At 47.3% G+C, this 22,874-nt stretch overlaps 1 protein-coding gene across 1 annotated transcript; it reads right to left on the reverse strand.

Moving 5' to 3' along the window:
• Positions 1–226: 226 nt before the first annotated feature.
• Positions 227–22,681, reverse strand: VPS26B (VPS26 retromer complex component B). Its single transcript, XM_006730531.3, has 6 exons — positions 22,032–22,681; positions 12,525–12,681; positions 7,654–7,818; positions 4,727–4,902; positions 2,966–3,108; positions 227–2,561 (listed from the first exon to the last, which is right to left on the reverse strand). The coding sequence occupies exons 1-6, from the start codon at positions 22,252–22,254 to the stop codon at positions 2,415–2,417; spliced, it is 1,011 nt and encodes a 336-aa protein (XP_006730594.1). The 5' UTR covers positions 22,255–22,681; the 3' UTR covers positions 227–2,414.
• Positions 22,682–22,874: the final 193 nt, after the last annotated feature.

The raw sequence follows: 22,874 nt of genomic DNA on the forward strand, positions 1-22,874 counted from the left end.
CCATAGGGGTGTAAACCATCAGCAGTTTCAGCACAGGTTGCCAGATGAGGGTACAACTGGAATTCCTTTCTCAGCATGTGCTTGTCTAAAACGGGTGTTAATAAAACACCACTTCACCAGGGACCACAGCTATGGTGAAGGCAGGTGTTGTGTTGGATCAGGGTGGGAGTCTATCGCCCCTTGGGTGTGAGTGGGATAGTGTAAGACAAGAAACCACAGACCCTGGTGGACCATGGGCACAATGCCTCCAAGCCACAGGGGCTTCCTTTAATCAGAGACAACTGAAACAAGTGTTTTTTTTTTTTTTTTTTAAATACAGCCATTGAAAAGACGACACATTAAGAAACATGTAAACACTGCAGCTGCTTAATTACAAGTTGCACTGCTTGGTTTAGTACCTATGCACTCCCAGGTATGGGGATCTGTAAAGGTGGGGGCAGGGCCTCCCCTCACCTCCACAGTTGCACAGACAAGGAGTGAATGGGGGCAGAGTGAGGGAAAACAGAAGACCTGGCTTATGCACAGCTCCTGAGAGAATAAAATCAAATTCTACCTTCTAGTTCTCCCAGAAGAAAGGTTTAAGATGTTAGGAAAGTTGGAAAATGAATTTGGGTTGTCAGTTGGGAGGCAGAGGAATTAACAGGTCCTTTTAGTTAGAATACCAGCTCTTATGGGAGGCACACCAGAGCTTCATCTCATGTTGAGGAAAAGGCAAGGAACACAGAACCTGCCTCCCCCATACACTTAAGGCCCAACCTTGCTAATCCAGGGGCAGCTGGATGAGTAATCCTGATCCCATGGGATTGTCCGTCGCACCTGTACTCGGTCCAGCATGGGGGGGAACCACCTTACTTTCCTTGGTTCTGCTGTCCCCAGTCAACCTCAAGTGTCATCCCAGTATCCTTTCCACCAGTCACAGTCCTGACCCAGGAGCCCTGCCCAGTCAGAGGCCCATGACTGCACTGATTTCTGAGGAAAAGAGGAGTCCAAATTTTCCACACTAAAGAATGACACAGGAACCAACCCCTCTGCTTTCCCAATTACGGACAACTTGGACCACCAAATATTGTACTTACTGGCCAGTGGGGTCTGCTTGAAGGGAAGGGAGGCCCACAGGTCATTTCCAGATGAGGCAGAAAAGGATGTCAACACCTTTACTCCAATAGGCCCACTCACAGTGCAACAGAGGGATGTCCCCTTCTCCTTTAGCGTAACAAGAATACCCACAAGAGTTTTTATATACGTTTTTAAACAAAAACATCAATGGTCCTAAACTCTGGTCAGTCAACTGGTGAAGATGAAGACATAATTTGGCAAGCTGAATTATTCTGAAGTTGTGTAGCAGAGTCTTCTGCTGAGGCTCTCATCTCCCTCCTGGAACTCAGAGAGTGAGGGGACATGGGCAACAGTAAGAAACTTCCAAGCCCCAATTCCCAGAAACTAAATGGGGGGAGAGCAAGGAGTGATGAGGATCCATTCTTAGGGAAGCCAAGAGATCAAGGCCCCTTCCCGGGATCTCTTAAAGGAAACAGATGCCCTTATTTAGGCTTGCCGTAGCACACAGCAATACCCTAGAACCATCCAGCCCCAGGGGCTGGGGAGCACAGTCACGGGGCGAAGGCAGACAGCCACCACGCACAGTCACCATACTTCTTCCTCAGTGGGCCCGGCTCGGCCTCCTGGGTTCAACTCTGCTGCCATTCATGCATGACCCTGACCCCAGGGTGTCTCTGTGCCCAGAATTTCTCACAGGTGAGGGGACAAGAGCCAAAGGCCCTTCCAGAGGCTTCTGTTCCAGGACGTTACTGGTAAGAGTCTGTAGAAGACGGAGAAGGGAGGTGCCTGGGTCCCAGCAGTGAGAGGCCAGAAAGGAGGTGGCTTGTGGAAACTTCAAAGCACCACATCCAAGACTCCCAAAGAGGTAGCTTCCTGATCTTGAGTCTCCCCCCACCCCTGCCATTTAGGATAGGGTAGGGATAGTAGAGGAGAGAATAAGATGTGACTACCCCGGGCCCTGCTGGCAGCTCAGAATCCCAGGGACATGCTCAGATCCTGTATCAGGAAGCTCAGAGACCCAGGAGCCAAGGATGCCCGCTCTCTGCTCTCCTGTAAAATGCAAGGCAGCTGCACACGGAAGGCCTCAACAGAAGGCTCTTTTCCCCAGAGAGACCAGCTACCGGGATGCTACCTCTCCCTATTCCCACATCAGCCGCAGAATCTCAAGGGGACTGCCTCCCAACCCGAGCCCCTTAGGTTCTTCAGAAAAAAGAATTTAAGTCAAAACACGATTTGTTTTCAGGTTGCAAGTAACGGGTCAGTTGAGCATCACACTGTCCTCCCCCTCCCCCAGCCGCTGGTGTTTGGTAGACGGGGGTGCTGGGGTGGAAGCCCAGCAGCTTCTTGGCCCTGGGGGCCTACTGCCTGCTGTTGTTGTCAGACAGCTGGCTGGGGGTCCGCACCTCACCCAGGGAGGCTGTACCCTCGAAGCGTTGTGAGGCGATGGCTGCCTGGTGGGACATGCTCTTCCGTACGATGTCACCTTTCCGCCACAACACCACTTCCTGCAGAATGGGGGGGGGGGGTGGGCAACATGCTACCTTGAGAGGGAGGCATGGGGGTGGGGGTTCCCAGAGGCTCCAACTTTCTCCTCTGCTTCTCTCTCCCTGATGAGAGCAGTTGTCCATACCACCCCAGGGCTCCGTCTGATGGTGTGGGCAGGGAGGGTAGAGTGGTCGCAGGGCCTGGGCCTGAGTTAGCAGACTCAACGTGTCAAGTGGGAACCCCCATTCTTGCTGTGGGACTCCCTCTTGGTGAACCAACAAGTGGCACAGAGACTAGTAAACTCTCTCCCCTGTACCATTCTGCTGAATCTGTCTGAAATGGAATCTGATCTTCGCAGGAATGAAGCCCTTCCTGTTCTGGCTCTAGGGCCGCCAGGGGTCTTGGGGAGGTGCCCTGGACTCACCTGCTGTTTGAAGTAGCGCCGTTCCTCCTCGTCTATCAGCACCAGATTGAGGTAATAGCGCACGGAGAACTTCTTGTTGATGTCCCGCATGGTGGGGGTGAGCTCGTAGCCCGCCAGGAAGAGCCGGATCGGAATGGACTCTCCTGTAAGGGCCAGGCAGGTATCAGAGCGAAGGGCAAAGTGGCCCACCCAACCTGACACCAAGTCACTCTCTGCCCACAGCAGGGGAGATGCCACCTGAGCGTGTCATGGCACACTCAAGGGAATGCTTCTGCCTGGTGGGAATTCGCATTCTGCAGCTCAGTGATCTGCTGAAGCAAAAACGTGACTCTGCAGTGCCACTCCAGGTCCCGTTGTGTCTTCTCTCACCGCCCTGACGCAGAGACCCGTAAGTATGAACAGCACAGGGTACTACTACTAAGCATCTTTGGATTATATGTAATGTGTCTAGTTGTTGGGTTTTCACAAGCCAACTGTCAAACCCCAGCTAACTCATCATGTCACCCAGCAATTTCGATGCCACCTTCCTCCATCCTAAATAGTGTATGGCCCCCAAAATACATCTGCACTCTGAGATGGATTGGCATGGTGGTATAGTGGTCTGGAAAAGAGAAAATCCTCATTCTGGCCTTAGTTCTCCATTAACCAGTTGTATGACTTCTGAGTTAGTCTGTTGCTTTCTCTGGACCTTAATTTTCTCTTGTGGAAACCTGTGGAATCAGACTACATGGTATTTTTGATCTCTTTCAGCTCTAACACCTGCCTTTCCTAATTTAAGTGAAATGAAATTAGGGCAGTAAATCTACTGAGAAAGGCCAAACCTATAATGTAGTCTAAAGCTAAATATAAAATGTGCCATTAATTATCTGCTGTTTTGTCTTATTTCTCAGAGAAAATGACAAGTCGCTCTACTTGCACAACTGGTGAAAAAATGGCACGTACAGAGAGTCAGGAGAGCCCAGTCCTACCCCCGCAAGGGCCTGCATGGTGACACTCAAGAACCTGCGGTCACTGTCCCCTCCTTCCACATAGAACACACACCTGGGGTAAGCTGAATAAAACCGTGGCATCACCAAGCACTTCGAAATGAAAAAATACATTCTTCATGATCAGTGGCTGTGGAGCCAAAAGAACATAAAGATTGCTACTCCCAAATAATCAGATTCCCCAAACAACAAAGCTTTCAACTCCATTCATTCCAGATGTGATGTCAGCCCTGGGGGTGGGCAGGGCGGTGCTGTTCTCTGTCCCATTCCCAGGGTTGGCTTTGGCACCTGGTAGTGCTGCCCAGAGTATCTACACTGGTGAATGAATTCGGAGAACGAATCATTTTGACAGAGCTAGAACTGAGGAACACAAATGATTATTCTGCATTCATCTCTTGCTCCCTAGCAGCAGAGAATGCCAACAGGAAAAAGTAGTAAAATGTTCAAATTGTATCTGCTAAGCCAGTACTCTTCAAGCTTTTGTTGTTATTTAAGAGGCATAACTCTTGAGATGCAATCTCCAATACAAGCTCAGTATGTAGACGAGGCCAAAGTGGAGCTTTTCTGGGTGAAGATGGGGAAGGAACTTGGAGTTCCACATACCCAGCCTTCCTTTTCCTGTTTATTGGGATCCACAGTGAACAATTTGAGATGAGAAAGTAGGTGAATAGGAAATCTTACTTTAGCAGTATAACCCCTCGAGCCCCTCCAAAACTCTGTGCGGGGCCTTGGGGAATGGGTGAGGCAGCTGCGGGCTGCGTGCTAGGGTGCTCACCTCTCACGGGTGCCCCGTCCATGATCTCATACTTGGCTATCGTGTCGTTCTCGTGGTACACATTGGGGCCTGTGCCCGTCGTTTCCCGCTTGATGATATCTATCTCCATGTGCTTGATTTTGATTCTCACCAAGAGGAAGTAGATCTTTCCTACAATGACATCTTTCAAGTGGTATCTGGGGAAGAGAAAATAAGATGTGAATATGGCAGCCAAACTTTGCACATTTCCAGGTCTCCTGGGTTTTGGGGGAGGGGACACTGCCAAGCGGGTTGGCTGAAGATGGAGTCACAGTGCACACTCACCCATGTTCTTACCACAACTGCCCTTGCAGAATGATTTCCCAGTATGTTTTCTATTGGAATCACAGTAACTTCTGTCCCATTTTTCCATATGCAAGTCACAGGATGTTACTCTTGCATGTTACATCACCCATTCTATCATAGCTTGCCCATCTGATCTATCTCCTCAGCACGTTTATTTCTTTTATACCTTTTGTGTTTGTATTGCTTTAGATGTCCTGATGTATGGGAGGCCAGCCCCACAAATGTAGGAACCAGGTCTTGCTCTTTCTCTCCGAGCTCACAAAATGTCTTTTGGGAACTGGGCCTCAATCGCCTGCAGCAAACAGTTTTGTCTGCTGGATGTGACAGCCCAGGCAGGAGCGGTTGAGCAAGATGCATGTGTTATGCTCCATCAGCACCTTCTCCCTGGGCCCTGCTCACATGGTTTGTGCTCTGTGAGCTGTTATGAATTTGGCCATGCTGCATAACGCTTTCTGACCTTTCCAGCATTTCACTTTGAGTTAGTCTGGAGTACCAGGGGTCTGCGTGAGCACAGCCCTGTATCAGGCATATAGGAAGAGAGGAAAATCTTCAAACCTGAAGCTCAGAATCATGGGACAGGAGTGTTGGCAGGGACTTTAGAATTTAACCTCCTTATATTACAGGTGAAGAAAAGGAAGTTCAAAGAAGAAAGACACTTGAACAGGATTTGAGTAAGGGACAGACACAGGATATGAACCCAGGTGCCTAATTTCTAGGCTTGTGTTCTCCCCACTATTTCATGCTGCCTTTCTGCTCACAGTCTAACTGGGAAGACTGCAGACACTCTCAGTATATAATCTAAGAACACTTACAAAATCCAAATGGAGGCTGCTCGCAGTATTTTAGAAGGAATGCTAAGAGATCATAGATTCTAGGGGTTTTCAAACTTTGATAAATGGAACATTCCTTTATTCTAAATGAAATCCTATGTGGAGGCATTAATACATGAGAAACTCCTGTGGAGGGCCTAGAACCCTGGGCCCCACTCTTCTTTCACTCCATCCTTTCTGTATGTGTTTGAAACCCACTAGCCTGTCTCCACAAACATGATAGTACCTGCTAATCTTACCCCTAGGGCAATCCCTAATGGCAGAATGGGACTGTATGATATAGACAGTGTGCCCTTACACGGCAGCCTGCTCTGAGAAGGCAGGACAGGTCCGGACATCCAGTTCCTGAGGTCAGGGGATGGACTTACCGGAGCGCCCTTCACATACCACACTTGGTCTTCAACATCGTGCTGACTGACAGCTATTTTGTGCTCCTCCTACAAGGTGGCACTGCCTGCCAGCCACCCCTTTTACTAGGTAGCTGGAGCGGGGGTGGGCACGCACTTTTGGTGGCTCCTTTCCAGAAGGCCCACAGAGCCCTGAGGCTGTGAGGAGAAAGGGGCAGAGGGCTGCTTCCTTACGTGTCCCTGCCTGGCCCAGATCAACCTCCCTTCCAGCTTGCCCCACCCCATTCCATAGGTGGGGCCTCACCAAGCAGGGCCCAGTCTGGGTCACGAGTGGTTCCAGGCCAGGAGCAGGGGGAAAAAACAGGCCTTTCCCCTCACCCCTGTTCTAGGAAGCACGTATGTAGCTAGTTTTTAAAAAAGCCCTGTTCCTAACCCCCACTATCTGACCCCCTGGATAATAGTGGGTCTGATATGAGGGTCTCCCCGGTAAGAACCCTAGAGACTCTTAATTTCTTTTTTTAGCTCTCTGTGAATAGAATACACTTTTACTTTTGTGTATCTGATTTTCAAACATTTTTAGGACTGTATTATATACTGAAAAGAAAGATGCTTGTGGTACATTTTTGAAGTGTCAGTAAGTTTCATGATTTGTAAGCACTTAAATATTTTTTTTTTTTTTAACGATTTTTAAAATTCATTTATTTGAGAGAGAGAGCGAGCGAGCACAAGCAGGGGGAGCGGCAGAGAGAGAGGGAGAAGCAGACTCCCTCCAGAGCAAGAAGCCCAACGCGGGGCTCGATCCCAGGACCCCAGGATCATGACCTGAGCTGAAGGCAGATGCTTAACCGACTGAGCCACCCAGGCGCCCTGCACTTAAATATTTTCCTGTTCGGACAACAAACAGTTTAAAACATACATGGTTTCCCAACTTGCCAGTTAGAATAATTTAAAGACCTTTACAAAAAGGCATCAGATGTTCTTTGCTATAATTCATTTAAGTTCAGGAGGAAGCAGCAAACTATGGCCGTTGTGTGGTTTCTTCATGTTGATTTCTAGAGACATACTGTATATAGGATACAAATGCTAACAGGAATGGTATTCTGAGATTATTTTCATCAGCAGAAGGAAAGAGCTGTATCTACATCCACAACAAATAACCTCAGTTTGGCTTGACCTTGAAAGACAATGTAGGATATTTAACTTAAATGTACCTTCTTAATTTCAGTTTAGTTTAAGTAAAATGAAGTTTAATTTCCTGGTCTACCTTTCAGCAGCCTGGCACATATATTCACAGTACCAGGTCAGTGGCCTCCCCTAAAGCCTGGCACTATGAGCCAGCCAAGGCTCCACCCGCTTGTATTCTCATCAGGTCCTATCTTAACCTCCCTCAATAGTTCTCCACAACCATGGGGCCCCAGATACTTACTTGGACTTATTATACTCAAACTCAATGTGCAGGCAGTCCTCGATCCCAACCTCCATCTTGATGGAGGAGTTCAGCTCTGGGTACGTGCTGAGTGTGTGGACTACGATGTCCATCTCTTTGACAACATCATTGAGGCGGCGGCTGATGGTGGCTCGAAGGAAATACCTGTAGGAGATGGATGTGTCGTGAAGGAACACTCCCAGTCTCCATATGCTGCCTCTATCCATGCACCAAATAGACCCACTGGAGAGAAGCCCTTACAGTGGTTAACCTTTGGGGCTTTGTATTCCTTCGAAAATTTACCCCTGTGGACCCTCCTCCCAGAAAAAAATGAACATAAGCACTATGCATAAAATTTTGCAATTATAGTTCCAGGGAGTTCAAAGACCTTCCCCCCAAATACCTTTTCGAGCCCATCCTCTGGGCTCAGAGCACTGCCCTAAATAAAAGTGATTTCTCTGCTCTATACTCCCACAGCAATTTATCCTAATGCCTTTCATGCCCCTCACCACTGCCTACCATGTATTTGTGTACGGGTTTTTCTTCAACTAACTCCTGGGTCTTCAGGCACAGGGATGTCTTACATTCTTATATTTGTATGCCTGTTTATTTAACAATATTCAATCAGTTAAACATTTTCCAAATCCCTCAAGTTAAACGGGAGGGATAGGGAATGGAGAAGGTAAGTCAGCTCTTCATTCAACAAATGTTTATTGCTAGGCATAAGATGAATAAGATACAGTCTTATGGGAAGCTCACAGTCTGCTGGGGAAGGTGGGCCAAGAAACAGAAATAATAGAACACACAGCAAGTGCTAATTCAGGTAGAGGAATCAAGTGTTATGGGGAGAGGAAAAAAGGACACTCAGGCAGAGCAGACCTTATAAGTAAAGCAGCAGAGGTGGGAGAGGTCCTGGTTTGAACAAAGAAAGTCTCTGGCTGAACCCTGGATCCCTGGGGAGGTGTTGCTGTGGTAGAGGACAAGTGGGGAAGAAGACAGAGACACAGCCCCTGAAGGGCTTAGCGTGCCAAGCCTGACCCGCTGGTCAGCTGCTCAAGCACGGCCAAATCCCAGCATCCTTGTCCCCTTGACTTACTCTATGCTAATACCCAGTGAATGGAGGAACACCCTCTTAATGATATTTTCTTCTAAACAAAACGTAGATAATCTGCACTGTTCCTGGAGAAAGCTGCCAACCAGATCAATGACCCTGTGTGGCCCTGACTGATGCTTAGCAATCCTTTTATTCATCTCAGTAACTTCTGCCACATTCTCCAAGACACTTATTTGTTCCTAACCCTTTTCTAATTGCTCAGGCTCTCAAGCCTCCTCTCTCCCCTCTCCGTAGAAGACATAGCTTTTACTCTGCTGAGAAGAGGAAGGCCTTCCAAGTCAAGATTTTTAATTCTCTCTCTTCTCTGCTTTGTGCTGTTTCTTACTTTGGTCCTAAATGTGCATCTGTATCTTTGCCCAACCTTTCTTCCTTCCAGCAGCACCTCCGTCTCTCAAGACCCTTCTCCTCCTCCATCTGGCAGAATGACTTTCAATCTGGGTGCATATTACAACCACCCTGGGGGGAGGTGCTTCCAAAATCCAGATGCCCAGGCAGAGCTGACATTTAACCACTCTGCAGAGGCACACAGGCATCAACATTGTCCAAAGCCTCCCAAGTGATTCTAACACGGGAGCTTTGGTAGAGAACTACTGCCTGGCATCTTGATCCTTCAAGTTTTCCAATTTCCTCAATATATCGAATCTCTCTCCAGTAAAGCCTTCCTCCTTTGAGTTTATACCAAGGCCCAAACTCCTCAATCCCCAAAACACTCTCCAGGCCTTGCATCCCTGACTGTTTGTGAGGGGCAGTGGTCGTTGAGGGGTCCTGTTCTAACCACTGCAGCTTCTTCCCTGCTGCCAAACCCAGTGGCCTTGCTTTTTCAGCTTCAGTTTTGACGCTGGAGAGTAAAACATTTCCTCCTCCTTCTTGAAATGCTCTTCGCATGGTTCCACAGGAGGGCTTTACCTGCTTCACCCACCCCCCTTCCTATCCCTCTAATAGGTCCTGCCTGGGCTCTTCTCTCCCTCAGTTCTCCTTGAAAAATGTACCAGTTTTTACCTCTGAGCAGAGGACTCCCAACAGTGCATTTCTCTGTCCTGAGTGCCAGGCTTGCATTTCCAATTGTCTAGTGAACTTTCATACCTCTCTATTTTGCCAGTGCTTTAGACTTTAAAATTGGATGAATCATCTTCACTACAAACCATCCCTTCTTCCTGATAGCCATCTGTCTGCACCTACATTCACTGGTCAGTTCTGTTGCTGTCTGTTAAATTCCTCGTTTGCTGTCCACTCCCGCTGTGTCCACTACATAAGTGTCCACTGAGGTAAGACGCTCAGGACCTCAACTAGCCTTCCAACAATTTTGTCTCTGTGCTCTACCCATTCATCAAATAGAACATGTTGATTTTATATTAACCATCCAAAAGAACCACTTCCCCGCCTAAAAACAAAGAAAGTGGAGTCTAGAGCAATCTTTTCACATTTCCCCTCTGCCTAAGCAGTAAGATACAAGCCCTTCATCTAGAATTGACATCTATAAGCTGCCCTTAACTAATTTCCCCTTCTTGACCTCCTCACTTTCTCAACATGAATCCTAATGTCTTCATCTAATTGGACAGCAACACCTTTCTCTCTTTCATTCATTTATTTATTTTGTGGTAAAATACAGAAGGAGTTCAGAGTATACCACTCCAAAATATGCCACTCTGGCATAACGATTATACTGAGCTGAAAGCAACTGACAAGAAGGAGACACAAGAAAAATTCTCTGCCCTCCCCACCCTCCACCAGGAAGAGCAGGACATTCTTACTCACCAGAGACAACTGTTAACCAGCCGAGACTGCACTAGAGAAATCCACATAACAAATCTTGCTAAAAGGATTCTTACCTTCCATTTGTTTCTCCCATATATTTACCTTCCCACAACTTGTTGTCCCTAGAAGCTCAAAGTCCCTTTCCTTTGTCTTGTCACTTCTCCGTAAAATTATCATTCTTCTGTGAAGATGCTTACATAAGCTCCAAGTCCTAACCACCCCTTTGCGTTACCAATCCCTGAGTTCCATGTATATGCACAACACACATGTGAATCAACCGGTCTGCCTTTCTCTTGCTAGCCTGTCTTCTGTCAGTCTGATTTGCAGGGCCTAAGCCAATGAACCTAAGATGGATAGAGGAAAAAGGTTTTCTCCCCACCTACAACATATATAACAAAATTTAACATTTTAATTATTTTTAAGTATACACTTCAGTGACATCAAGTACATTCACATTGTTGTGAAATCATATATGACTTTTTATGACTGGCTAATTTCATTTAGCATAACGCTTTCAGCATTCATCCATGTTGTAGCATATGACAGGATTTTCTTCCTTTTTTAAGGCTGAATAATATCCCACTGTATGTATATACCATATTTTATTTACCCATTCATCTGCTGATGGAATTCAGGTTGGTCCACCTTTTGGCTGTTGTGAACAAGCAGCTATGAATGTGGGTGTACATGTCTGTGTTTGAGTCCTTGCTTTCACTTCTTTTGGGTGTGTATCCAAAAGCAGAATTCCTGGATCATATGGTAATTCTATTTTTAATATTCTGAGGAATCACCACCTTTCTTTCTGACTTAAAAACATTTAAGAGCAATCCACTGTAAAAAATAAAATTAAATAGTAATAAATCCCACAGTCAAGCTTTGGTGACAACTAGATAATCCTCACGGTTGTGAAGCTTTTTCTGAGTGTAATTATGAAACGCTGTCTCTAGTTTGAGTAACGTCAGTGATTACACCTCTCTGCAAAGATTGAAAAAGAAGAGCCTACAATCACTCTTCTGATGGAAGAGGGGAGACCAGGGAGAGAAGAGAAGGGGAGGGAAGGTCTTGCTGTAGTCCAGAACACCAGGCCTGAAGGTGATGAAGATGAGCTGATCTTATAAGATAGCATCAAGACCTGAACCAGGTGACCAGAGTGACAGAGAAAGTCTGCTTTATCTCAGTGACATCACATAATCTCAGGTTATATCCAAGAGTCTAGAGCTTCTCTGGATTTTTTTTTTTTTTTTACCCCAGAGGCCCTGGAATCAGTCTCCATCCTCAGAAACTGAAACATTAAAAACAGTCCTATGTACTTAAACTGTGTTTATTAATTTTTTAAAAACTCATCATACTGTGTCATGTTTTATGCTCCCATCACCCCAAAAGATGGAGGACCGATCTAGAACTAGAATCCAAATCTACTCTCCTTTTCAAGCGAGAAAGCTCCGTGGCCGAGCTTGGGCTCACATTGCTGTGTATGGCAGAGCTGGACTGAGGGTCTGTACTGCTGATGTGCAGCCCACGGTTCGCTGGGGACAGCACGCAGCAGGTGTAAAAGCTGACTGTTGAATCTTCAGGAATTTTAAAAAATAGGTTGTTAAACAGTAATTACTTAAAATTAAATTATAAAAACATAATTAACGTTATATGAAAAACAAAGATAGTACATACTAAAAACTCATTGCTTCCTAATAATTTTGCTACATTTTACAGTTCTCTCTGCTCTTGGGGGAATTTACATCTAACTATGTCAGTGGCCACTGTACATCTCTCCCCAGCTCTGTAATCAGGGACATTAGGTTGGGAGCTTGATATTGGCCACTACAGAAACTGACAGTCTTCAGAAACTGAAAAACCAGGGCTTTTCCTCCCAGAGAGCCCATTGTTAACCATTTACCAGCACACCACTGCTCTCAAGCTCTCTTCCTTCTTGATACCCACATAAAAAGCCTCAGAAATGTGGACAGCTTCAGGGGAAGGTGAGGAAACAGCAGGTACAACTTACCTTAGTTTCACATTCTGGCCTGTGTATGACTCATACGGCTTCTCCACGTGGGTGAATTCAAAGTCGAAGGCCTGTGATTGGCTAATTTCTCCGGGCCGGGCCAAATCCTTCACCAGGGACACAAACTCATGGTGGTTCCCGCGGTCATAGTAGAGCTCTGGAGAGAAAGCATCAGCCTCTACTACCAGACCCCAAGCTACATGGGGCTTAGCAGGGAGGTTCCAGGATGCAGGATCCCCTCTTCTGAGAGAACTCCCCCCAAAACAAACTTTCCCTAGCCCTTGTTTTTGACTTCCTTTCTTTTCCTAATCTCACTCCTTCACTGCATTCTCCATATACTGATCTCCTTCCTTCCCCCACTTTCTACACATTTCCGTTTTATACAGAGGAATCCAGTGGCACAGTAAAAACCCAATATAACCCTGCTCCAGCATATCAGGGCAGTACCTTAGTGAGAGCTACATCAGGGGAACTGCTATCAAAAATACTACATTGCTTTAAAAACATTTCTAAAAATATTTCTAACTTTTGAACACATGCTCATAGTTCTTTAATCATATCCTAATAATAACCTTCTGAAGAAGCTAGGACAGGCCTTGTTACCCATTTAACAGAAAGAAACTGAGGCATAGCATGGTCAAATGATTGGCTTAGAGTCTCATTGCTGGCTGCAGAACTGAGATCAGAGCAGATTTCCTGCTAGAATGAATCTATTTCTATGACCTGGTACAATGGGAGTAAGAACATTATATTGTGTAAGGTTCTGCAAGAATTAGAGGAAGTAATGCAGGTAAAGGACTCAGAATAGTACCCAGTTGATAGCAAATATTCAAAACATATTAGCTGCTAGCTGTTATGATCCCTCAAAGAGGAATCCACATGGCCAATCTGACGCAGACGTTTTAGTGTTATTCCCTCCATCTAAATAAGGGGGGTTCCTCAACTTTGGTGAGCACCAAAATCAATTGGAGGGTTTGTTAAAACCAGATTGTTGAGTCCTGTCCCTAGTGTCTGGGCCCAAGAATCTGCATTTCTTCTTTTTTTTTTTAAAGATTTTATTTATTTATTTGTGAGAGAGAGAATGAGAGACAGAGAGCACGAGAGGGAGGAGGGTTAGAGGGAGAAGCAGACTCCCCGCTGAGCAGGGAGCCCGATGCGGGACTCGATCCAGGGACTCCAGGATCATGACCTGAGCCGAAGGCAGTTGCTTAACCGACTGAGCCACCCAGGCGCCCAAGAATCTGCATTTCTAATAAGCTCTCAGGGGATGCTGGTCCTGCTGGTCCAGTGACCACATTTTGAGAAGCATTGCTCTAAATTCATCCTCCTCTGGAAATAGTTCTGGCATTCAAAACTTAATTATGAGTTTATGCCATCAATTTATCCTCTATTATTTTATGTCTATTTGTACTCTGCTATTTAAGCATTAACTTTTCTAGATGCATGGTGTTTAGAGCTAAGGCCTAGCTCCTGGCACCCCCTCAGTACCTGGCCATGCAGAGGGAACACTTAATACTGACTGTGAGTCTACACGGCCACATTACAGTCAAGGTACCACCCCTCGGGTATTTCTGGGCTCCAGTCCTATGCAAGACTACAACCTGTGACAAGGTAGATCAACAGGGGAAACAGATCCGGTAGAGTGCACTCAGTACTACTGCTGTTGGCTGCTTGGGGACAAAGAAACGGGTCCACAGAGAGGAGTGTCCAGGACAACAGCCTACTAGGCCAGTTCCCGTATCTCCAGAGCACAGCAGGCGAGCTCTCTCAGGGACACCCTGGGCTCAGAGCAATGGGGCAGAGCTGTTTTTGCATGGGTCCGCCTCAGACAGCACAAGGTCTGAGCCCCAATTGGGACCGCAGCTAAGTGCCCAAGAAATGCAGTGTCCAGCCCTGCCCCCGGGGAGAACCATGCCCAGAAACAGAAAATGGTTTCAAGTAGTGCTTTCAGTCTGAGTGCAAAATCAACCCCTTGCTGACCTAGGAGCTGGTCCTGATGAGCCTATTCCATAGGGAGCCTTTTTTTTCCCTCCAGACAGGGAAGCATTCTACAGCAGAGTGGGCTCTGTCCTAAGATTCATCCAACTCAGGAAGGTGGCATTAGTGTGGTTTAATCCCAAACTAGTGCTGCCACTTCTGTAAGAATTTACATTGTATTCTGTGATTACAGTTTGTTGCTGATTTCCTATACAGTTACACTTTAATCCACTTTATATTACAACCACGTCTCTTCCAAATACTAAATGGAATCAGTAGCAGGCAGCATTCTGGGTAGTGAGTAATAATCTACAAAATCGCTAAATGGGAGACCACACTTACAACCTATAGAGAGAAAGGACAGGGAAAGGTGAACAATCCATTGCTTCTATTTTTTTTTTTTAAATATTTTATTTATTTATTTGAGAGAGAGAATGAGAGAGAGAGAGCATGAGAGGGGGGAGGGTCAGAGGGAGAAGCAGACTCCCTGCCGAGCAGGGAGCCTGATGCGGGACTCGATCCAGGGACTCCAGGATCATGACCTGAGCCGAAGACAGTTGCTTAACCAACTGAGCCACCCAGGCGCCCCCATTGCTTCTATTTTAAAATCCAATAACTATGTCCCCCAATAAATGTAAGAAAGTGCAGTGATCAGGTAGGAATAGAACCACTGTGACAAGGGCTCCTTCACTTAACTCTCACTGGTCCATTGCTACATAAGTCCTTGTTGATGGTCCTGACACCTACGTGGGAAGTGACCCCTGAACTGGTGGACCTGGTGTCTTAGCTCCCAAGCACTGGATTCTGGCCAGAGTTTCAGGCGACAGAAGCAGGCAGAGCACAGCCCCAGTGTCCATGAACTTTAAATGAGAAATCCCAGAGTTGAGAAAAAGATGGAAAGAGAAAGATGGAAAAATACACAGTTGTGATCACACATACCAAAGGCAACATGAGAAACAAAACAGAGGCCCAAGAGCGCGCAGAGAGGATGCAGACGGCCAGCATCTGAGAATCCTAGCAAGGTTATGCCTGACCCAGCAGGGGCACCTGGCTGTGGCCACCTTTGGCAGGAGAGGTCCTTTCCTGCATAGCGTCACATTCTCCCTAGTGCTTTTCCTCCTGGACACATGTTAATACTAGCTCGGCATTAAATGTCGCAGAAGAGTGGCAGTGTGTAGCCTGAGTGGAGCTGGACTGGGCTTTTTAATTTATAATTTATACGCCATTTGCAATGCTCTTGCAAACACTGTGGTTCAAAGGGATAGAAATAGCAGCCATACTTTGCTATTTGCTAGAAAGTTCGGTTTCCTGTCACATAAATTAGAACAGAAACTAGAAGGCTGTTTTAGCAAGAGGTTGGGCCATCAAGAGGCTATAAATTGCCTATATTCTATCCCAAAGATGCAATGACAAGTCATCCCTGGTTCTCCCCAACATCCAAAGCCCTCAGCAACCAAGCATCTCAAGCTAGAAGTAGGAACTGACCATGTTTTTTGTTAAGGTAACTTCCCTGTCTTGAGCCTCTTTCTTGATTCCAACAGGAGGAAGTGACTTTTGCAGTCAGGATGTTTTCATGATGAAACTTGCCACCAACGGCTGAGGAGTGAATTTGCCACTTTGGAAGGAAATTGAGCCAGCTCTGCATTACAGGGTCATCGTTAGAGACAGCCTGAGACCTGCTACTGGGCTGGGACTATGTTTGGTCCAAGCTTCATGCAGGTCTTAGAAGAAACATTAAGTCAGCAAGGGCAAAAAGACCTCCAAAGAGCCCCGTCCCGACTTTCCCAGCCACTATCTGCTGACTGGCAACCCCATCAAGATTCATGCTGGCCACATCCACTCAGATCTCCTGGACCCTGGTACACTTGCTAGAGCAGTAACACCTCTGGGCTACCCATCCCCAGCAAGATGCAGCTCTGCTCGAGCCCTGAAACAACTCACTAATAGGCCAGAATCAATCCATTTAATCTCAATGTGCTTTTTTACTTAGATTTTCATGGGTTAATGAAATAAAATACAGAAAGCCTCTGGAGTTTTTAGAAGTACAGGCTTGGGGCGCCTGGGTGGCTCAGTTAGTTAAGCATCTGCCTTCAGCTCAAGTCATGATCCCAGGGTCCTGGGGTTGAGCCCCACTTCAGGCTCCCTGCTCAGTGGGGACTCTACTTCTCCCTCTCCCTCTCCCCCAGCTTGTGCTCTCTCTCGCTCACTCTCTCTCTCAAATAAGTAAATAAAATCTTTAGAAGTACAGGCTTGACTGGTACTGATGGGTTCAGATCCATCCAGTGTCATTACTTTTTTTTTTTAAGATTTTATTTATTCATTTGAGATAGAGCAAGAGTGGGGCGGGGGTTGGGGGGAAAAGCAGAGGGAGAGGACGAAGCAGACTCCAAGCTGGGCAGGAAAACCTGGAAGTGGGGCCGGATCCCAGGATATCAAGATCATGACCTGTGCGGAAGGCAGATGCTTACTTGACTGAGCCACCCAGGTGCCCCCAGTGGCATTACTTTTAAAACTTTTTTAAAAATCCAGATTATTATCTATTTGGTTTTGGAGGACAGGGGTATTCATATCTACCCTCCTTTCTAAGTTTGACCTTCTAATTACCTTTGGTTTATTTAACCCCATTAGTCTCCAAGACGGCCCAGCTCTACCTTATACCTTGCATTACAGTTCCCCAAATGAATCCAGCTGAAAAATGGTCTCTCCTAACAATTAAAAATTTTCCCTCCGTGCTTCTTATATACCACATTGCATTTTTCTAAAATGTAGGCCCTCCCATGCTAGAGTGACATGGGAGATGCCCTCCCCACACATTGTTGGTTTTGTTACAACAGACCAAGCCATTGGAAAAAGCACACTAGGTGCAGGAAGAAACCCAACGTGGCTCAAAAACTTACTGAGGGTAAGAGAAAACATAGACAACACAGGTGAATAAATAAGACCTTCTTATACTCTCAGGGGGCAACACTCAAACCGCAACATCCAAGTAGTTGGTGTAGAACTGGGTGAATCACAGGTCCGATGACTCTTATTTTCTTACATACAGGGAGAAATCATCCTCAACCTGGCATAAGAAAGTGTGATCAAAGAAATGTGCAACAGCAAGTGAACCGACATCAGCTTTAACATTTCTGTGCCCTAGTTCCCTCAGGGAAGAGGCTGTGCCCTGGTGCCTGCTGGTTGGTGAGTCGTCTTAGTTCTCTGTGGTCTAGAGTAAGGGCCACACCTAGCTTACCAATGCCTCGGCCCCAAGCGCCAGCAGGAAGCCCTCCCTCTTCACAGTAAGCAGCAAAGCAAACCTGCACTCCCCCTTTCCTTCATTCAGGTAACTCTGGTTTATCTAGGAGGGGTTGAGAAAAAAATCCAGAGAACAGCTCCTGTAAATTCCCAGATCTCACCACATATCCAGTCAGCAAATATTTATTGAGCACCTACTTTGTGTTAGCCACTGAGACTAGAGATTAGCCACCACATTGATGATGGACCGAAGGCAGTCCCTGGTTTTCAGGGACTCAGAATTTAGTGAGGAAAGCAGACCAGAGGAAAAAAAATCACAAGTTTGTCACATCCTGTTTGAAAAGAGGTACTAATGAGGCCTGTGGAAGAACAGTGGAGGAAGGGCTTGAGTCAGCCTGGGGAGCTTGGGGAAGGCTGTCGGGATACCATGTCTGCTGGGCACTTTAAGAATGGGTAAGAGCCTGAGTGCAAGGTCATACCTTGCAGCAAGATGTTCCCATACAAAGGGAAGATACCAAGTTCTAGAAGGAACGTATTTTGAGGAAACTTTAAGAGGTGAGGGTTAAGGGTAAGGGAGAGATGAGGCTGGGGAGAGAGGCAGGGCTATTCAGGAAGGAGCCGGGTATACTTTTGCCCTTTAACCAATAGGAAGTTGATGAGCAGAATTTTAAGGAGGGGACTGACAATGTCAGAACTGCCTTTTAGAAAGTTCACTCTTACAGAAGATGAACTGAAAGACGAGGAAAGCAAAGGCAGGAAGGCCAGTTAGGAGGTGGCCACAAAAAGAGATAATGAAGCAGCAGTGCTGGCAAGAAGAGGAAGCGCAGACTGGGGACGTATTGGAGAGCTGTTGGAGAGCCGACTGGGCGTGTGGGAGGAAGACTTAGTCTAAGATGACTTCCAGATCTTGGAGGCTGAATGGACGCAGGTGACATAGGCCACAATGGAGCAGACAGGACGGGAAGCAGGGCTGGGGCTGGAGCAGAGAAAGAGCAAGGTTTCTGTTTTGGATGTGTTTCTGAGGGACCTGTGGGGTATCCACGTGGAGGTGCCTAGCAGGCAGTTGGAGACACAGGCAGGGAACTCAGTAGAGAGTTCACGTCAGGACAAAGAAAGAGGTTGGTAGTCATCAGAATATAAAAAGACACAGAAGTTATGGGTGCAGATGAGATTGCCAGAGTAAGTTATAGAGAAGGGACAGGAAACAAAAGTTACCCCTGTTCCTGCCTACCTCTAAAACCAAGACTGAAACAGGAGCTTTTCTGAGCAGGGGCTGGGCCACTATGAGGAATGGGGTCCAGAGAGGTCCAATGCAACAGAAAGCCAAACAGCTGTCTCTGCAAGGACTCTGTGTAGAGTCCCTCTCACAGGTTTCCACTTGGGCTAACATGTCGTTAGGGAGAAGACAATGGAAGGCAATGGGGGAAGGCAGACAAGTAGACCAAAGGGAAGGTTAACCTGGTCCAAACATTCCCCATGGACCATCTGCACAGGAATCGGGGTGACTGCAAGGTGACATGTTTTAAACATCTAGTGCCTGGAAACTTCTTGATGGGTCAAGCTTAACAGGGAAAGAGAAAATGACAATAATCATCTTAACTTCCTTTTACAGAGTACCTATTATGTGTGCCAAGACCTGCCCATCACATATATTATCTCTAGTCCTCACAAGACCCTAGCAAAGACTGTGCTATTATAAACTGAGCCCTATCTAATTTAAGTCACCCTGTCTGCATGACCCTCAATCATGTACCAGGCTGTCCTTCTAATGAATACACAAGTGGGACAAATATACTTTCATCAGGAGGAAAAAGAAATTAATCATAAGGATAAGACGGTTAATTACATAAAGCACTTGATTTTCAAGCTGTGGAACTGTTCCCCAGAAGAAACGAAGGAAGGAGGGACGGAAAAAAGAAAGAACCAAATCCAAGAGACTATGGCTTATAAGAACATTTTTGAGTTAAAATGGAATTCAATGAGGAAGGCGGACAAGGCACAATGATATCAACTTTCTTACTCCCATACAGCAAGACCTATACTGTGCATCATTCACAGAGCCAGACCTAGGAGCCAGATCAAAGCTCCACCCACTTCATTCATAGTCAAAGAATGCAATGAAGGAGAAAACCACACTACCACAACCTTGGCGAAGTTACTCACTATCCTCGCTCTGGTGCCCTGAGATCAGTCGACTGTTGACACAGATAGACCATACTCTGCATGAAGCATTATCCCTTGACAGCTCAACACTATTCTCACAAGGTGATTTGGTTATCCCTGCCTTACAGGTGAGAAAGCTGAGGCCCAGAGAGGCACAGAGCTTCCTCAAAGTCACAGGGTCAACAACAGCCCACAGTGCTCAGAGGCTCAGGAAGAGTTATCAATGGAAGCTAAATGGTTGGGAGAAAACCCAGCAGGGATGATGATTCAAGGAGTTAGACAAGAAACCAGGCAGGACAGATATGCAAGTTGCTCCCTCAACTTCCCTTTCACTTAGACTAGAGGGAGGCCTTGACTCCATTCCCCTGAGCAGCTTATTTCACATTGCGGGGGTTGGGGACACTCTGGTTATCTTTCATGTATTGATGAGGTATCACGACCACCTGGAGTGATGGTATAAGACACAGACTAAATGTGCCTGTTTATATGCTCATATTACAGAGCCAAAGAAACCATGCAAAAACTTTAAAACTACTAAGTAGGGAAGTACTTCTCAACTATCTCATACATTATGCTTAGCATAAAATGCTTTGGATTCATCCTATCTACCTAGTGGTCCTTTACTAGGCGTGATTTTACCCTCCAGGGGACATAAGGCAATATCTCAAGACATCTCTGGGGGTGCTTTTTGGGGGTGCTTCTGGTATCTGGTGGGTCAAGGCCAGGTTAATATCCTGCTAAATATCCTGAGACAACAAAGAATTATCTAAAGCCCAAAATGTAAACAGTACTGCTGTTAAGAAACCCTATTCAAGCTAGAGGTGGGAGAGAGCAGAGGGTATGAAACTCACTCTTTAGCCCCTTTCCGGTACATAAAAGGCCACCCAAATTCTGGATTTAAAATAGCAAAAAGGTTTCCTCTATGATCAGCCAGTCTTCGACCTAATTTCATTTTCTCAAATACCAGAGGCAAACACTTCAGCCAGAGCACTGGCCATACAGACTCCTTTTTCCAGGATTCCTCCTACCTGTGCCAATGTTTCCTGCCCCTGTAAAACAGGAGACCAGATTCTTTGCTGAACTCTCAGGATATGAGAGAGAGTATTTAATGAGCTTTCCCAGGAAGTCTGTAAGAACAGGGTCATATATGCAGCCTTTGCTACAGGTATGAATCTTTTGCCAGAAGTTTTTTTCAGCCCACATGAGTATTTACTGTGAATCTACTCCTGACCTAATGACAAAGACCATTTTTTCAGAAGTACCTGAGAGTTTCTAAAAACACAAGACTTCAAATAGAATTAGAGACAACCCCACTTTGACCGGCAGCTCCCAAATCTTCTGTATTGTTACTGCCTTTTACTTAGTTTTAATTATTAATAATTATGTTCGAAGATTGTTAGAGCATTGACAAATTTTGATCATTTAATTTTGGACTTGGACCATTTTTTTGTCTGTAAGGAGAAAATTAGTCAACTGAAACTAGCTAGCATTCTAATGAAGAAGTCTTAGAAACACAGGCTCAGTAGACAGAAAGAAGACTGCAGGGCTTCTTTCTCAAAACAGGTCCAAGGATAGGAGATCAGAGCTAAGGTGAGACAGAAGGGTGGTGAGCTCTCTCCCGCATCACATGTAAAAGAAAAAGGGGGTGGATGGGAGTGAACTAAGTGAGGCACAGAGGACCAGCTTAACTTGGGTCTGACAGCTGTGGATGTCCAGACAATGGCAAAAGCAGTACTGGAGAAAGGTCTCCCCCTAACAAACCCACCTGCAGGCTATGGCAGGAGCATCTCACTCGGAAATCCTGGAGGCAGGAAGCATAGCTGAGCGCATGCCGAAGGGACAACTAGGGTATCCCAGGGCAAGGTGCCCACAACAATGAGGCTGTCGGCAGGGATGCTCCCCGTCGCCCTCGGCCACCCCCACCGTCCTGGCGATGCGCTGTCACTTTTGGCAGGGAAGCCGGCAACGCATGGGCAGTCGCCGGCCGGCGGGCCTCAGACTGCAGTGGACAAGGGGCTCCGACAGGCCTCACCGGAGCTGGGCCCGGAACCACCCCGCTTCCCCACCCCCAAGTCGGCGCTCTGGCCCGGCGGAGGCGGCCGGGGAGGGAGGCCCGGGGTGCCCACTCACCGATCTGCCCGATGAACTCGATCTTGATGCCCTGGTGCTCCAGCCGCTTGTTGGGGTTCTTGAGTGCGAGGCTCACCTTCCCGGAGACCGTCTCTCCGTCGTAGAAGAGGAAATATTTCTCCTTCTTCCCGTCCTCCGTCTTGTGCTCGGCCCGCTTCCTACTCTCCGCATCGTTCAGCAAGATTTCCACCTCCACGCTCTGCCCAAAGCCGAAGAAGCTCATCTCACCGCCGGGCCGGGCCGGGCCGGGCCGGTCTCGGTAGGACCGCTTCTCTCTGCGGGGTGGGGGCCCTAAGCAAAGGCCGGAGGGCTGGACGCTGGACCCAGCTCTCTGCCAGACGGGGGGCGACGGCACGACTCCCGGCTCGACGGGGAGGGCGCAGGGCCGGCTGCAGCGCCCTGGGTACCAGTGCTCCGCGACTCGCCAATCCCGGGCGAGCCCGAGCCCCCAGCGGCAGTGAGGGGCTAGGGCGGGCAATGCAATTGGAGGCCGGCAGTAAAGAGCCCGGGCGTGCGTCGCCGCTGCCGCCCACCTGGTGGGGTGCGGCGCTGAGCAGCACGGCGAGCCAGCCCCGGCCTCTGGCAGTGCAACGCACGGAGGTGCTTCGGCGGCTCTGGGCGGGGGTGCGGAGGGGCGGGGGGGGGGGTGGCCAGTCTCCAGCCCGGACACGCCGGAGACGCCACGCGCATGCGTTCGCCTCTGCCGCTGTAGCTTTCGCCACCCGGCCGCCGGGAGGTGTGCTCATTGCGCATGTGCAATGGTAGACAGAGCGGCCTGTCTTTCCCTTAGTTGACATGGGAGTTACAGCCTTTTTCCAGGATTCGGGGCCAGACATCCTGTAA

The sequence above is a fragment of the Leptonychotes weddellii genome, chromosome 11, assembly GCF_054177405.1.
Source record: "Leptonychotes weddellii isolate Sample4059 chromosome 11, ASM5417740v2, whole genome shotgun sequence".
NCBI classification, from domain to species: domain Eukaryota; kingdom Metazoa; phylum Chordata; class Mammalia; order Carnivora; family Phocidae; genus Leptonychotes; species Leptonychotes weddellii.

Excerpts from the sequence above, each read along its gene's own strand:
- VPS26B (XM_006730531.3), bottom strand. The coding sequence starts at position 22,254 with ATGAGCTTCTTCGGCTTTGGGCAGAGCGTGGAGGTGGAAATCTTGCTG. Across the intron at positions 7,819-12,524 it reads GGCCAGAATGTGAAACTAAG|GTATTTCCTTCGAGCCACCA; the intron begins GTAAGTTGTACC and ends CATCTCCTACAG. Across the intron at positions 4,903-7,653 it reads TTTGAGTATAATAAGTCCAA|ATACCACTTGAAAGATGTCA; the intron begins GTAAGTATCTGG and ends TCTCTTCCCCAG.